Source organism: Pseudophryne corroboree, chromosome 12, assembly GCF_028390025.1.
Source record: "Pseudophryne corroboree isolate aPseCor3 chromosome 12, aPseCor3.hap2, whole genome shotgun sequence".
Taxonomy (NCBI): domain Eukaryota; kingdom Metazoa; phylum Chordata; class Amphibia; order Anura; family Myobatrachidae; genus Pseudophryne; species Pseudophryne corroboree.
The window spans coordinates 131,866,894-131,883,634 of NC_086455.1; the positions used below are offsets into that span (position 1 = coordinate 131,866,894).

Below are 16,741 nucleotides of genomic sequence, written 5' to 3' on the forward strand. Positions count from 1 at the left end.
TCTTCGAATTCCAGCCTGTATCCCTGGGACACTATCTGTATAACCCAGGGATCCGCCTGTGAGCAAACCCACTGGTGGCTGAAATGACGGAGACGCGCCCCCACCGACCCTGGCTCCACCTGTGGAGCCCCAGCGTCATGCGGTGGACTTAGTTGAAGCCGGGGAGGACTTCTGTTCCTGGGAACTAGCTGTGCTATGCAGCTTCTTTCCTCTACCCTTGCCTCTGGCAAGAAAGGACGCACCTCGGACTTTCTTACCCTTCTGTGAACGAAAGGACTGCATTTGATAATACGGTGCTTTCTTAGGCTGTGATGGAATAAATGGTAGAAAATTTTACTTCCCAGCCGTAGCTGTGGCCACTAGGTCCGACAGACCTTCCCCAAATAATTCCACACCCTTGCAAGGTAAAACCTCCATGTGCCGCTTCGAGTCGGCATCACCTGTCCATTTTCGAGTCCATAGGTCCCTTCTGGCCGAAATCGACATAGCATTTATTTTAGAGCTCAGCATGGTAATGTCCCTCTGAGCATCCCTCATATACAGGACAGTGTCTTTAATATGCCCCAGTGTCAGTAAAATAGTGTCCTTGTCCATAGTTTCCCTGTCTTCAGATAACATATCTGTCCATGCTGCTACCGCACTACACATCCATGCCGACGCAATGGCCGGTCTAGGCACGGTACCTGAATGTGTGTATATGGACCTCAGGACAGCCTCCTGCTTTCTATCTGCAGGATCTTTTAAGGCCGCCGTATCCTGTGACGGTAGGGCCACTTTCTTAGACAAGCGTGTCAACGCTTTGTCTACCCTCGGGGCGGATTGCCAGCGTAACCTGTCTGATGGCGGGAAAGGGTACGCCATTAGCATCCTTTTAGGGATCAGCAGTTTCTTATCTGGTGATTCCCACGCTTTCTCACATAACTCATTTAATTCATGAGACGGGGGAAAGGTCACTACTTGCTTTTCCCCAAACATATTTACCCTCTTGTCTGGGACAGGGCTTTCCTCAGAGATGTGTAACACCTCCTTCATAGCTATAATCATATATCGTATAGCTTTGTCCATTTTAGGTTGTAATCTGGCCTCCTCATCGTCGACGCTAGAGTCGGACTCTGTGTCGATATCTGTGTCAACAACCTGGGATAGTGGACGCTTTTGAGACCTTAACGGCCCCTGCGTAGCAAGATCAGACATGAGCTGAGACCCAGACTGTCCCAAGGCTTCTGCTTTATCTAGCCTCTTATGCAAGGAATTAACATTCTCATTTAAAACCTTCCACATATCCATCCAATCCGGTGTCGGCGACACAACACTCATTTCCTCCCGCTCCGCCTCCGCATAGCCTTCCTCGTCAAACATGTCGACACACGCGTACCGACACACCAAACACACAGGAAAAGCTCTTTTGGAAGACAGTCCCCCCACCAGGCCCTTTAGAGAAACAGAGAGAGAGTTTGCCAGCACACACCCCAGCGCTATATAACCCAGGAAAAAACACAGTAACTCAGTGTTTACCCGGTAGCTGCTGTATAATCTGTTTTGCGCCTAAATTTATGTGCCGCCCCCCCCCCCCCCTCTTTTTTCCACCCCTCTACAGTGATTCTGCAGGGGAGAGTCTGGGGAGCTTCCTTCCAGCAGAGCTGTGCAGAGAAAATGGCGCTGGTGAGTGCGGAGGAAGAAGCCCCGCCCCCTTTATGGCGCGCTTCTGTCCCGCTTTGTGTGAAAAATAAGAATTTACTTACCGATAATTCTATTTCTCGGAGTCCGTAGTGGATGCTGGGGTTCCTGAAAGGACCATGGGGAATAGCGGCTCCGCAGGAGACAGGGCACAAAAGTAAAGCTTTCCGATCAGGTGGTGTGCACTGGCTCCTCCCCCTATGACCCTCCTCCAAGCCAGTTAGGTACTGTGCCCGGACGAGCGTACACAATAAGGGAGGAATTTTGAATCCCGGGTAAGACTCATACCAGCCACACCAATCACACCGTACAACTTGTGATCTAAACCCAGTTAACAGTATGATAACAGCGGAGCCTCTGAAAAGATGGCTCACAACAATAATAACCCGATTTTTGTAACTATGTACAAGTATTGCAGATAATCCGCACTTGGGATGGGCGCCCAGCATCCACTACGGACTCCGAGAAATAGAATTATCGGTAAGTAAATTCTTATTTTCTCTATCGTCCTAGTGGATGCTGGGGTTCCTGAAAGGACCATGGGGATTATACCAAAGCTCCCAAACGGGCGGGAGAGTGCGGATGACTCTGCAGCACCGAATGAGAGAACTCCAGGTCCTCCTTAGCCAGGGTATCAAATTTGTAGGATTTTACAAACGTGTTTGCCCCTGACTAAATAACCGCTCGGCAAAGTTGTAAAGCCGAGACCCCTCGGGCAGCCGCCCAAGATGAGCCCACCTTCCTTGTGGAATGGGCATTTACATATTTTGGCTGTGGCAGGCCTGCCACAGAATGTGCAAGCTGAATTGTATTACACATCCAACTAGCAATAGTCTGCTTAAAAGCAAGAGCACCCAGTTTGTTGGGTGCATACAGGATAACAGCAAGTCAGTTTTCCTGACTCCAGCCGTCCTGGAACCTATATTTTCAGGGCCCTGACAACATCTAGCAACTTGGAGTCCTCCAAGTCCCTAGTAGGTGCAAGGCACCACAATAAGCTGGTTCAGGTGAAACACTGACACCACCTTAGGGAGAGAACTGGGGACGAGTCCGCAGCTCTGCCCTGTCCGAATGGACAAACAAATATGGGCTTTTTTGAGAAAAAAAACCACCAATTTGACACTCGCCTGGTCCAGGCCAGGGCCAAGAACATGGTCACTTTTCATGTGAGATGCTTCAAATCCACAGATTTGACTGGTTTTAAACCAATGTGATTTGAAGAATCCCAGAACTACGTTGAGATCCCACAGTGCCACTGGAGGCACAAAAGAGGGTTGTATATGCAATACTCCCTTGACAAAGTTCTGGACTTCAGGAACTGAAGCCAATTCTTTCTGGAAGAAAATTGACAGGGCCGAAATTTGAACCTTAATGGACCCCAATTTGAGGCCCATAGACACTCCTGTTTGCAGGAAATGCAGGAATCGACCGAGTTGAAATTTCTTTGTGGGGCCTTCCTGGCCTCACACCACGCAACATATTTTCGCCACATGTGGTGATAATGTTGTGCGGTCACCTCCTTTCTGGCTTTGACCAGGGTAGGAATGATTTCTTCCGGAATGCCTTTTTCCCTTAGGATCCGGCGTTCCACCGCCATGCCAACAAACGCAGCTGCGGTAAGTCTTGGAACAGACATGGTACTTGCTGAAGCAAGTCCCTTCTTAGCGGCAGAGGCCATAAGACCTCTGTAAACATCTCTTGAAGTTCCGGGTACCAAGTCCTTCTTGGCCAATCCGGAGCCATGAGTATAGTTCTTACTCCTCTACGTCTTATAATTCTCAGCACCTTAGGTATGAGAAGCAGAGGAGGGAACACATACACCGACTGGTACACCCACGGTGTTACCAGAACGTCCACAGCTATTGCCTGAGGGTCTCTTGACCTGGCGCAATACCTGTCCCGTTTTTTGTTCAGACGGGACGCCATCATGTCCACCTTTGGTATTTCCCAACGGTTTACAATCATGTGGAAAAAACTTCCCGATGAAGTTTCCACTCTCCCGGGTGGAGGTCGTGCCTGCTGAGGAAGTCTGCTTCCCAGTTTCCATTCCCGGAATGAAACACTGCTGACAGTGCTATCACATGATTTTCCGCCCAGCGAAAAGTCCTTGCAGTTTTTGCCATTGCCCTCCTGCTTCTTGTGTCGCCCTGTCTGTTTACGTGGGCGACTGCCGTGATGTTTTTCCCACTGGATCAATACCGGCTGACCTTGAAGCAGAGGTCTTGCTAAGCTTAGAGCATTATAAATTTACCCTTAGCTCCAGTAAATTTATGTGGAGAAAAGTCTCCAGACTTGATCACACTCCCTGGAAATTTTTTCCTTGTGTGACTGCTCCCCAGCCTCTCGGGCTGGGCTCCGTGGTCACCAGCATCCAATCCTGAATGCCGAATCTGCGGCCCTCTAGAAGATGAGCACTCTATAACCACCACAGGAGAGACACCCTTGTCCTTGGATATAGGGTTATCCGCTGATGCATCTGAAGATGCGATCCGGACCATTTGTCCAGCAGATCCCACTGAAAAGTTCTTGCGTGAAATCTGCCGAATGGAATTGCTTCGTAGGAAGCCACCATTTTCTACCAGGACCCTTGTGCAATGATGCACTGTTTTTAGGAGGTTCCTGACTAGCTCGGATAACTCCCTGGCTTTCTCTTTCGGGAGAAACACCTTTTTCTGGACTGTGTCCAGAATCATCCCTAGGCACAGCAGACGTGTCGTCGGGATCAGCTGCGATTTTGGAATATTTAGAATCCACCCGTGCTGTTGTAGCAGTATCCGAGATAGTGCTACTCCTACCTCCAACTGTTCCCTGGACTATGCCCTTATCAGGAGATCGTCCAAGTAAGGGATAATTAAGACGCCTTTTCTTCGAAGAAGAATCATCATTTCGGCCATTACCTTAGTAAAGACCCGGGGTGCCGTGGACAATCCAAACGGCAGCGTCTGAAACTGATAGTGACAGTTCTGCACCACGAACCTGAGGTACCCTTAGTGAGAAGGGCAAATTTGGGACATAGAGGTAAGCATCCCTGATGTCCCGGGACACTATATAGTCCCCTTCTTCCTGTTCGTTATCACTGCTCTGAGTGACTCCATCTTGATTTGAACCTTTGTAAGTGTTCAAAAATTTTTTAGATTTAGAATAAGTCTCACCTAGCCTTCTGGCTTCAGTACCACAATATAGTGTGGAATAATACCCCTTTTCTTGTAGTAGGAGGGGTAATTTAATTATCACCTGCTGGGAATACAGCTTGTGAATTTTTTCCCATACTGCCTCCTTGTCGGAGGGAGACCTTGGTAAAGCAGACTTCAGGAGCCTGTGAAGGGGAAACGTCTCGACATTCCAATCTGTACCCCTGGGATACTACTTGTAGGATCCAGGGGTCCTGTACGGTCTCAGCGCCATGCTGAGAACTTGTCAGAAGCGGTGGAACGCTTCTGTTCCTGGGAATGGGCTGCCTGCTGCAGTCTTCTTCCCTTTCCTCTATCCCTGGGCAGATATGATCTTATAGGGACGAAAGGACTGAGGCTGAAAAGACGGTGTCTTTTTCTGCAGAGATGTGACTTAGGGTAAAAACGGTGGATTTTCCAGCAGTTGCCGTGGCCACCAGGTCCGATGGACCGACCCCCAAATAACTCCTCTTCCTTTATACGGCAATACACCTTTGTGCCGTTTGGAATCTGCATCACCTGACCACTGTCGTGTCCATAACATCATCTGGCAGTTATGGACATCGCATTTACTCTTGATGCCAGAGTGCAAATATCCCTCTGTGCATCTCGCATATATAGAAATGCATCCTTTAAATGCTCTATAGTCAATAAAATACTGTCCCTGTCAAGGGTATCAATATTTTTAGTCAGGGAATCCGACCAAGCCACCCCAGCTCTGCACATCCAGGCTGAGGCGATCGCTGGTCGCAGTATAACACCAGTATGTGTGTATATACTTTTTATGATATTTTCCAGCCTCCTGTCAGCTGGTCCTTGAGGACGGCCCTATCTATAGACGGTACCGCCACTTGTTTTGATAAGTGTGTGAGCGCCTTATCCACCCTAAGGGGTGTTTCCCAACGCGCCCTAACTTCTGGCGGGAAAGGGTATACCGCCCATAATTTTCTATCGGGGGGAACCCACGCATCATCACACACTTTATTTAATTTATCTGATTCAGGAAAAACTATGGTAGTTTTTTCACATCCCACATAATACCTTCTTTTGTGGTACTTGTAGTATCAGAAATATGTAACACCTCCTTCATTGCCTTTAACGTGTGGCCCTAATAAGGAATACGTTTGTTTATTCACCGTCGACACCGGATTCAGTGTCCCTGTCTGTGTCTGTGTCGACCGACTAAAGTAAACGGGCGTTTTAAAAACCCCTGACGGTGTTTTTGAGACGTCTGGACCGGTACTAATTGTTTGTCGGCCGTCTCATGTCGTCAACCGACCTTGCAGCGTGTTGACATTATCACGTAATTCCCTAAATAAGCCATCCATTCCGGTGTCGACTCCCTAGAGAGTGACATCACCATTACAGGCAATTGCTCCGCCTCCTCACCAACATCGTCCTCCTACATGTCGACACACGTACCGACACACAGCACACACACAGGGAATGCTCTGATAGAGGACAGGACCCACTAGCCCTTTGGAGAGAGAGGGAGAGTTTGCCAGCACACACCAAAAACACTATAATTATATAGGGACAACCTTATATAAGTGTTTTCCCTTATAGCATCTTTTTTATATATTTCTAACGCCAAATTAGTGCCCCCCCTCTCTGTTTTAACCCTGTTTCTGTAGTGCAGTGCAGGGGAGAGCCTGGGAGCCTTCCCTCCAGCCTTTCTGTGAGGGAAAATGGCGCTGTGTGCTGAGGAGATAGGCCCCGCCCCTTTTTCGGCGGCCTCGTCTCCCGCTCTTAACGGATTCTGGCAGGGGTTAAATATCTCCATATAGCCTCCGGAGGCTATATGTGAGGTATTTTTAGCCAAAATAGGTTTTCATTTGCCTCCCAGGGCGCCCTGCACCCTTAGTGACTGCCGTGTGTAGTGTGCTGAGAGGAAAATGGCGCACAGCTGCAGTGCTGTGCGCTACCTTTAGAAGACTGAGGAGTCTTCTGCCGCCGATTCTGGACCTCTTCTTATTTCAGCATCTGCAAGGGGGCCGGCGGCAAGGCTCCGGTGACCATCCAGGCTGTACCTGTGATCGTCCCTCTGGAGCTGATGTCCAGTAGCCAAGAAGCCAATCCATCCTGCACGCAGGTGAGTTCACTTCTTCTCCCCTAAGTCCCTCGTTGCAGTGATCCTGTTGCCAGCAGGACTCACTGTAAAATAAAAAACCTAAGCTAAACTTTTCTAAGCAGCTCTTTAGGAGAGCCACCTAGATTGCACCCTTCTCGGCCGGGCACAAAAATCTAACTGGCATGGAGGAGGGTCATAGGGGGAGGAGCCAGTGCACACCACCTGATCGGAAAGCTTTACTTTTGTGCCCTGTCTCCTGCGGAGCCGCTATTCCCCATGGTCCTTTCAGGAACCCCAGCATCCACTAGGACGATAGAGAAATAATGGCGGGGGCTCATGCAGACATACAGTGCCTACCTGTATGTCTGCCTACTTTGCCAAAAAGGTACCTTATTGCTGCCCAGGGCACCCCCCCCTGCGCCCTGCACCCTACAGTGACCGGAGTGTGTGGTGTGCTGTGGGAGCAATGGCGCACAGCTGCAGTGCTGTGCGCTACCTTATCTGAAGACAGGAGTCTTCTGCCGCCGATTTCGTCTCCACGCCGTGCTTCTTGCTTCTGGCTCTGCGAGGGGGACAGCGGCGCGGCTCTGGGATCAGACCGCCAATGGTTAGTACCTGTGTTCGATCCCTCTGGAGCTAATGGTGTCCAGTAGCTTAAGGAGCGCAACCTATCCCGCAGTTGGTAAGGTTTGCTCCTCTCCCCTCAGTCCCACGTAGCAGAGAGTCTGTTGCCAGCAGAAGCTCTCTGAAAATAAAAAACCTAATCAAAATACTTTTCTCTCAGCAAGCTCTGTAGAGCTCACTAAGGTGCACCCTTCTCGTTCGGGCACAGATTCTTAACTGAGGTCTGGAGGAGGGGCATAGAGGGAGGAGCCAGTGCACACCAGTAGACCTAATTCTTTTCTAGAGTGCCCTATCTCCTGCGGAGCCCGTCTATTCCCCATGGTCCTTACGGAGTCCCCAGCATCCACTTAGGACGTTAGAGAAATGTAAATGTTCACTTTGTAAATATAATTCTTTTTGTGCATCTGTAAACTTATTGGCAACCCATCTTACATCCCCAAAACCTGGAAACTCATTCGAACTGCCAGTCTAAAGTTCCATTAAACTCATTTAAATTTAATGCATATTCTAAATTTGCTTTTATAACACATTGGGAACCAAGGGTGGTTGGCATTTTACACATTTTAAATAAAAGGGATTTAGAAACTACATCCCATTTCACTTGTTCAATCCATCACCTTAATCTCTAAAACCCCACTACTATTTGTATGTTCCTATCACCAGCTTGGTTGACACCAGTCGAAAGCACACAGTTGATAGGGGCAACTGACCAATATCGGCTGCTTGATCTATTAGAGTTTTCACAATCGTTGCCTGGACACGCAGCTTCTTTTCTGTGCTGGCAGAGATCTTCTCACTGTCGTCCGATTGTAGAAGGTTAGGAGCAAAGATCACAGCCAAGTTACTACTGTCCATTTTGTTTGCATCAGATCTGCAAGGGACGTGAAAAATATACGTTATGGTAAGAACTTACCGATGATAACGGTGTTTCTCCTAAGTCCACAGGATAACAAAGGGATATGATGAAGCAACAGCAGATTTGCACCAAATTGGTCAAAGCTTTCCGGCCTCCCAGCATGCAATGGGCCCGTCAATATATCCCCGCCTCCTGGCTCAGGCAAATCAGTTGTATTCCAAAGCTCAAGGCAGGAGCAATATAGACAGCCCTAATCAGGCAATAAGAACACACATGCACACCCTTCCGTACAAGAAGGAAGAGGTTAGTGAGTAAAAGGATCCTCAAATCAGGTGCGTCAGGGTGGGATCCCTGTGGACTTAGGAGAAATACCGTTATCAATGTTAAGTTCTTACCATAACGTATATTTCTCCGGCAGGGTCCACAGGTTATCCACAGGGTAACAATGGGATTTCCCAAAGCAATTTAGTGGTGGGGACGCTCCTGATTGGACAGGAGAATCCTTCGCCCGAATTCAGCGTCATGAGAGGCAAAGGTGTCCATGGCATAATGTCTAATGAATGCGTTAATGGAAGACCAAGTGGCTGCCTTATATATCTGTTCAGCTGAAGCACCACTTTGTGCTGCCCATGATGGACCTACCTTATGAGTAGAGAGAGCAGACACATTAGCCGTAACAGCGAGATCAGCTTGAGAATATCCTTCTAAAATCATCATCCGAAGCCACCTTGCCAGTGTCTGCTTCTCAACAGGCCATCCTCTCTTGTGAAATCCATAAAGGATAAAAATAAGAATTTACTTACCGATAATTCTATTTCTCGTAGTCCGTAGTGGATGCTGGGAACTCCGTAAGGACCATGGGGAATCGCGGCTCCGCAGGAGACTGGGCACAAAAGCTTTAGGACTACCTGGTGTGCACTGGCTCCTCCCCCTATGACCCTCCTCCAAGCCTCAGTTAGGATAATGTGCCCGGACGAGCGTACACAATAAGGAAGGATTTTGAATCCCGGGTAAGACTCATACCAGCCACACCAATCACACCGTATAACCTGTGATATGAACCCAGTTAACAGCATGATAACAGAGGAGCCTCTGGATAGATGGCTCACAACAACAATAACCCGAATTGTTAACAATAACTATGTACAAGTATTGCAGATAATCCGCACTTGGGATGGGCGCCCAGCATCCACTACGGACTACGAGAAATAGAATTATCGGTAAGTAAATTCTTATTTTCTCTGACGTCCTAGTGGATGCTGGGAACTCCGTAAGGACCATGGGGATTATACCAAAGCTCCCAAACGGGCGGGAGAGTGCGGATGACTCTGCAGCACCGAATGAGAGAACTCAAGGTCCTCCTCAGCCAGAGTGTCAAATTTGTAAAATTTTACAAAGGTATTTGACCCTGACCAAGTAGCAGTTCGGCAAAGTTGTAACGCCGAGACCCCTCGGGAAGCCGCCCAGGATGAGCCCACCTTCCTTGTGGAGTGGGCAGTTACAGATTTTGGCTGTGGCAGGCCTGCCACAGAATGCGCAAGCTGAATTGTATTACAGATCCAGCGAGCAATGGTCTGCTTAGAAGCAGGAGCACCCAGCTTGTTGGGTGCGTACAGGATAAACAGCGAGTCAGATTTTCTGACTCCAGCCGTCCTGGAAACATATATTTTCAGGGCCCTGACAACGTCTAGCAACTTGGAGTCCTCCAAGTCCCTAGTAGCCGCAGGCACCACAATAGGCTGGTTCAGGTGAAACGCTGACACCACCTTAGGGAGAAACTGAGGACGAGTCCTCAATTCCGCCCTGTCCGAATGGAAAATCAGATAAGGGCTTTTACAGGATAAAGCCGCCAATTCTGACACGCGCCTGGCCGAAGCCAGGGCCAACAGCATGACCACTTTCCATGCGAGATATTTTAAATCCACAGATTTAAGCGGTTCAAACCAATGTGATTTGAGGTACCCCAAAACTACATTGAGATCCCATGGTGCCACTGGAGGCACAAAAGGAGGCTGTATATGCAGCACCCCTTGACAAACGTCTGAACTTCAGGAACTGAAGCCAGTTCTTTCTGGAAGAAAATCGACAGGGCCGAAATCTGAACCTTAATGGATCCCAATTTGAGGCCCATAGACACTCCTGTTTGCAGGAAATGCAGGAATCGACCCAGTTGAAATTCCTCTGTTGGGGCCTTCCTGGCCTCGCACCACGCAACATATTTTCGCCAAATGCGGTGATAATGCTTTGCGGTTACATCCTTCCTGGCTTTGATCAGGGTAGGGATGACTTCCTCCGGAATGCCTTTTTCCTTCAGGATCCGGCGTTCAACCGTCATGCCGTCAAACGCAGCCGCGGTAAGTCTTGGAACAGACAGGGTCCTTGCTGGAGCAGGTCCCTTCTTAGAGGTAGAGGCCACGGGTCCTCTGTGAGCATCTCTTGAAGTTCCGGGTACCAAGTCCTTCTTGGCCAATCCGGAGCCACGAGTATAGTTCTTACTCCTCTCCGTCTTATAATTCTCAGTACCTTGGGTATGAGAGGCAGAGGAGGGAACACATACACTGACTGGTACACCCACGGTGTTACCAGAGCGCCCACAGCTATTGCCTGAGGGTCCCTTGACCTGGCGCAATACCTGTCCAGTTTTTTGTTCAGGCGGGACGCCATCATGTCCACCTTTGGTTTTTCCCAACGGTTTACAATCATGTGGAAGACTTCTGGGTGAAGTCCCCACTCTCCCGGGTGGAGGTCGTGCCTGCTGAGGAAGTCTGCTTCCCAGTTGTCCACTCCCGGAATGAACACTGCTGACAGTGCTATCACATGATTTTCCGCCCAGCGAAGAATCCTTGCAGCTTCTGCCATTGCCCTCCTGCTTCTTGTGCCGCCCTGTCTGTTTACGTGGGCGACTGCCGTGATGTTGTCCGACTGGATCAGCACCGGCTGACCCTGAAGCAGAGGTCTTGCTTGGCTTAGAGCATTGTAAATGGCCCTTAACTCCAGGATATTTATGTGAAGTGATGTCTCCAGGCTTGACCACAAGCACTGGAAATTTCTTCCCTGTGTGACTGCTCCCCAGCCTCGCAGGCTGGCATCTGTGGTCACCAGGACCCAGTCCTGAATGCCGAATCTGCGGCCCTCTAGAAGATGAGCACTCTGCAACCACCACAGGAGAGACACCCTTGTCCTTGGTGACAGGGTTATCCGCCGATGCATCTGAAGATGCGATCCGGACCATTTGTCCAGCAGGTCCCACTGGAATGTTCTTGCGTGGAATCTGCCGAATGGGATTGCTTCGTAAGAAGCCACCATTTTTCCCAGGACCCTTGTGCATTGATGCACTGAGACTTGGCCTGGTTTTAGGAGGTTTCTGACTAGCTCGGATAACTCCCTGGCTTTCTCCTCCGGGAGAAACACCTTTTTCTGGACTGTGTCCAGGATCATCCCTAGGAATAGAAGACGTGTCGTCGGGATCAGCTGCGATTTTGGGATATTGAGAATCCAACCGTGCTGCCGCAACACTACTTGAGATAGTGCTACCCCGACTACCAACTGTTCCCTGGATCTTGCCCTTATTAGGAGATCGTCCAAGTAAGGGATAATTAAAACTCCTTTCCTTCGGAGGAGTATCATCATTTCGGCCATTACTTTGGTAAAGACCCGGGGTGCCGTGGACAATCCAAACGGCAGCGTCTGAAACTGATAGTGGCAGTTCTGTACCACAAACCTGAGGTACCCTTGGTGAGAAGGGTAAATTGGGACATGGAGGTAAGCATCCTTGATGTCCAGAGACACCATATAATCCCCTTCTTCCAGGTTCGCAATCACCGCTCTGAGTGATTCCATCTTGAATTTGAACCTCTGTATGTAAGTGTTCAAGGATTTCAGATTTAAAATAGGTCTCACCGAGCCGTCCGGCTTCGGTACCACAAACAGCGTGGAATAATACCCCTTTCCCTGTTGCAGGAGGGGTACCTTGATTATCACCTGCTGAGAATACAGCTTGTGAATTGCTTCCAATACCGCCTCCCTGTCGGAGGGAGACGTCGGTAAAGCAGACTTTAGGAAACGGCGAGGGGGAGACGTCTCGAATTACAATTTGTACCCCTGAGATACCACCTGAAGGATCCAAGGGTCCACTTGTGAGTGAGCCCACTGCGCGCTGAAATTCTTGAGACGGGCCCCCACCGTGCCTGAGTCCGCTTGTAAAGCCCCAGCGTCATGCTGAGGACTTGGCAGAAGCGGGAGAGGGCTTCTGTTCCTGGGAACTGGCTGTTTGCTGCAGCCTTTTTTCTCTCCCTCTGCCACGGGGCAGAAATGAGGAGCCTTTTGCCCGCTTGCCCTTATGGGGCCGAAAGGACTGCGCCTGATAATACGGCGTCTTCTTATGTTGAGAGGGTACCTGGGGTAAAAATGTGGATTTCCCAGCAGTTGCCGTGGCCACTAGGTCTGATAGACCTACCCCAAATAACTCCTCCCCTTTATAAGGCAATACTTCCATATGCCTGTTGGAATCCGCATCACCTGACCACTGCCGCGTCCATAACCCTCTTCTGGCAGAGATGGACAGCGCACTTAGTCGGCAAATATCCCTCTGTGCATCACGCATATATAAAAATGCATCTTTTAAATGCTCTATAGTCAGTAATATACTGTCCCTATCTAGGGTATCAATATTTTCAGTCAGGGAATCCGACCAAGCCACCCCAGCACTGCACATCCAGGCTGAGGCGATTGCTGGTCGCAGTATAACACCCGTGTGAGTGTATATACATTTTAGGATATTCTCCTGCTTTCTGTCAGCAGGTTCCTTTAGGGCGGCCGTATCAGGAGACGGTAGTGCCACCTGTTTAGACAAACGTGTGAGCGCTTTATCCACCCTAGGGGGTGTTTCCCAACGTGCCCTATCCTCTGGCGGGAAGGGGTATGATGCCAATAACCTTTTAGGAATTATCAGTTTTTTATCGGGGGAAACCCACGCTTCATCACACACTTCATTTAATTCTTCAGATGCAGGAAAAAATAAGAATTTACTTACCGATAATTCTATTTCTCGGAGTCCGTAGTGGATGCTGGGGTTCCTGAAAGGACCATGGGGAATAGCGGCTCCGCAGGAGACAGGGCACAAAAAGTAAAGCTTTACGATCAGGTGGTGTGTACTGGCTCCTCCCCCTATGACCCTCCTCCAAGCCTCAGTTAGGATACTGTGCCCGGACGAGCGTACACAATAAGGAAGGATTTATGAATCCCGGGTAAGACTCATACCAGCCACACCAATCACACCGTACAACCTGTGATCTAAACCCAGTTAACAGTATGATAACAGAGGAGCCTCTGAAAGATGGCTCCCTACAACAATAACCCGAATTAGGTAACAATAACTATGTACAATTATTGCAGATAATCCGCACTTGGGATGGGCGCCCAGCATCCACTACGGACTCCGAGAAATAGAATTATCGGTAAGTAAATTCTTATTTTCTCTATCGTCCTAGTGGATGCTGGGGTTCCTGAAAGGACCATGGGGATTATACCAAAGCTCCCAAACGGGCGGGAGAGTGCGGATGACTCTGCAGCACCGAATGAGAGAACTCCAGGTCCTCCTTAGCCAGGGTATCAAATTTGTAGAATTTTACAAACGTGTTCTCCCCCGACCACGTAGCCGCTCGGCAGAGTTGTAATGCCGAGACCCCTCGGGCAGCCGCCCAAGAAGAACCCACCTTCCTTGTGGAGTGGGCTTTTACCGATTTTGGCTGTGGCAGGCCTGCCACAGAATGTGCCAGCTGAATCGTACTACAAATCCAGCGAGCAATAGTCTGCTTAGACGCAGGAGCGCCCAACTTGTTGGGAGCATATAGTATAAACAGTGAGTCAGATTTCCTGACTCCAGCTGTCCTTGAAATGTATATTTTTAAAGCTCTGACAACGTCCAACAACTTGGAGTCCTCCAAGTCGCTTGTAGCCGCAGGCACTACAATAGGCTGGTTCAGATGAAATGCTGACACCACCTTAGGGAGAAAATGCGGACGAGTCCGCAGTTCTGCCCTGTCCGAATGGAAAATCAGATATGGGCTTTTGTAAGATAAAGCTGCCAGTTCTGACACTCTCCTGGCCGAAGCCAGGGCTAGTAGCATGGTCACTTTCCATGTGAGATATTTCAAATCCACAGTTTTTAGTGGTTCAAACCAATGAGATTTGAGAAAGTCCAAAACAACATTGAGATCCCACGGTGCCACTGGAGGCACCACAGGGGGCTGTATATGCAGCACTCCCTTAACAAAAGTCTGGACTTCAGGAACTGAAGCCAATTCTTTCTGGAAGAAAATCGACAGGGCCGAAATTTGAACCTTAATAGATCCCAATTTGAGACCCATAGACAATCCTGATTGCAGGAAATGTAGGAATCGACCCAGTTGAAATTCCTCCGTCGGAGCACTCCGATCCTCGCACCACGCAACATATTTTCGCCAAATGCGGTGATAATGTTGCGCGGTTACTTCCTTCCTTGCTTTAATCAAAGTAGGAATGACTTCTTCCGGCATGCCTTTTTCCTTTAGGATCCGGCGTTCAACCGCCATGCCGTCAAACGCAGCCGCGGTAAGTCTTGAAACAGACAGGGACCCTGCTGAAGCAAGTCCCTTCTCAGAGGTAGAGGCCACGGATCTTCCGTGATCATCTCTTGAAGTTCCGGGTACCAAGTCCTTCTTGGCCAATCCGGAACCACTAGTATCGTTCTTACGCCTCTTTGCCGTATAATTCTCAATACTTTTGGTATGAGAGGCAGAGGAGGAAACACATACACCGACTGGTACACCCAAGGCGTTACCAGCGCGTCCACAGCTATTGCCTGCGGATCTCTTGACCTGGCGCAATACCTGTCCAGTTTTTTGTTGAGGCGAGACGCCATCATGTCCACCATTGGTCTTTCCCAACGGGTTATTAGCATGTGGAAAACTTCTGGATGAAGACCCCACTCTCCCGGGTGAAGGTCGTGTCTGCTGAGGAAGTCTGCTTCCCAGTTGTCCACTCCCGGGATGAACACTGCTGACAGTGCTATCACATGATTCTCTGCCCAGCGAAGAATCCTTGCAGCTTCTGCCATTGCACTCCTGCTTCTTGTGCCGCCCTGTCTGTTCACATGGGCGACTGCCGTGATGTTGTCCGACTGGATCAACACCGGTTTTCCTTGAAGCAGAGGTTCTGCCTGGCTTAGAGCATTGTAGATTGCTCTTAGTTCCAGAATGTTTATGGGAAGAGACGTTTCCAGGCTCGACCACACGCCCTGGAAGTTTCTTCCTTGTGTGACTGCTCCCCAGCCTCTCAGGCTGGCGTCCGTGGTCACCAGGATCCAATCCTGTATGCCGAATCTGCGGCCCTCCAATAGATGAGCACTCTGCAACCACCACAGAAGAGATACCCTTGTCCTTGGAGACAGGGTTATCCGCTGGTGCATCTGAAGATGCGACCCTGACCATTTGTCCAACAGATCCCTCTGGAAAATTCTTGCATGGAATCTGCCGAATGGAATTGCTTCGTAAGAAGCCACCATTTTTCCCAGGACTCTTGTGCATTGATGTACAGACACCTTTCCTGGTTTTAGGAGGTTCCTGACAAGTTCGGATAACTCCTTGGCTTTTTCCTCCGGGAGAAAAACCTTTTTCTGAACCGTGTCCAGAATCATCCCTAGGAACAGCAGACGTGTTGTCGGAATTAACTGGGATTTTGGAATATTCAGAATCCACCCGTGCTGTTTTAGCACTTCTCGAGACAGTGCTAATCCCATCTCTAGCTGTTCTCTGGACCTTGCCCTTATTAGGAGATCGTCCAAGTATGGGATAATTAATACGCCTTTTCTTCGAAGAAGAATCATCATCTCGGCCATTACCTTGGTAAAGACCCGAGGTGCCGTGGACAATCCAAACGGCAGCGTCTGAAACTGATAGTGACAGTTCTGTACGACGAACCTGAGGTACCCCTGGTGTGAGGGGTAAATTGGAACGTGGAGATACGCATCCTTGATGTCCAAGGATACCATAAAGTCCCCTTCTTCCAGGTTCGCTATCACTGCTCTGAGTGACTCCATCTTGAACTTGAACTTCTTTATGTACAGGTTCAAGGATTTCAGATTTAGAATAGGTCTTACCGAGCCATCCGGCTTCGGTACCACAAATAGAGTGGAATAATACCCCTTTCCTTGTTGTAAAAGAGGTACCTTGACTATCACCTGCTGAGAGTACAGCTTGTGAATGGCTTCCAAGACCGTCACCCTGTCGGAGGGGGACGTTGGTAAAGCAGACTTCAGGAAACGGCGAGGTGGATCCGTCTCTAGTTCCAACCTGTACCCCTGAG

The 16,741-nt window shown here is 49.3% G+C and overlaps 1 protein-coding gene across 5 annotated transcripts in view; it reads right to left on the minus strand.

Moving 5' to 3' along the window:
* Positions 1–16,741, minus strand: part of ARHGAP11A (Rho GTPase activating protein 11A) — a 188,912-nt gene that overhangs the window by 104,221 nt on the left and 67,950 nt on the right. For all 5 annotated transcript variants that reach the window (XM_063948031.1, XM_063948032.1, XM_063948035.1 and 2 more), the window contains exon 5: positions 8,253–8,413. In XM_063948031.1, coding sequence (XP_063804101.1) covers positions 8,253–8,413 — 161 coding nt within the window. The remainder of the gene's footprint in view (positions 1–8,252; positions 8,414–16,741) is intronic.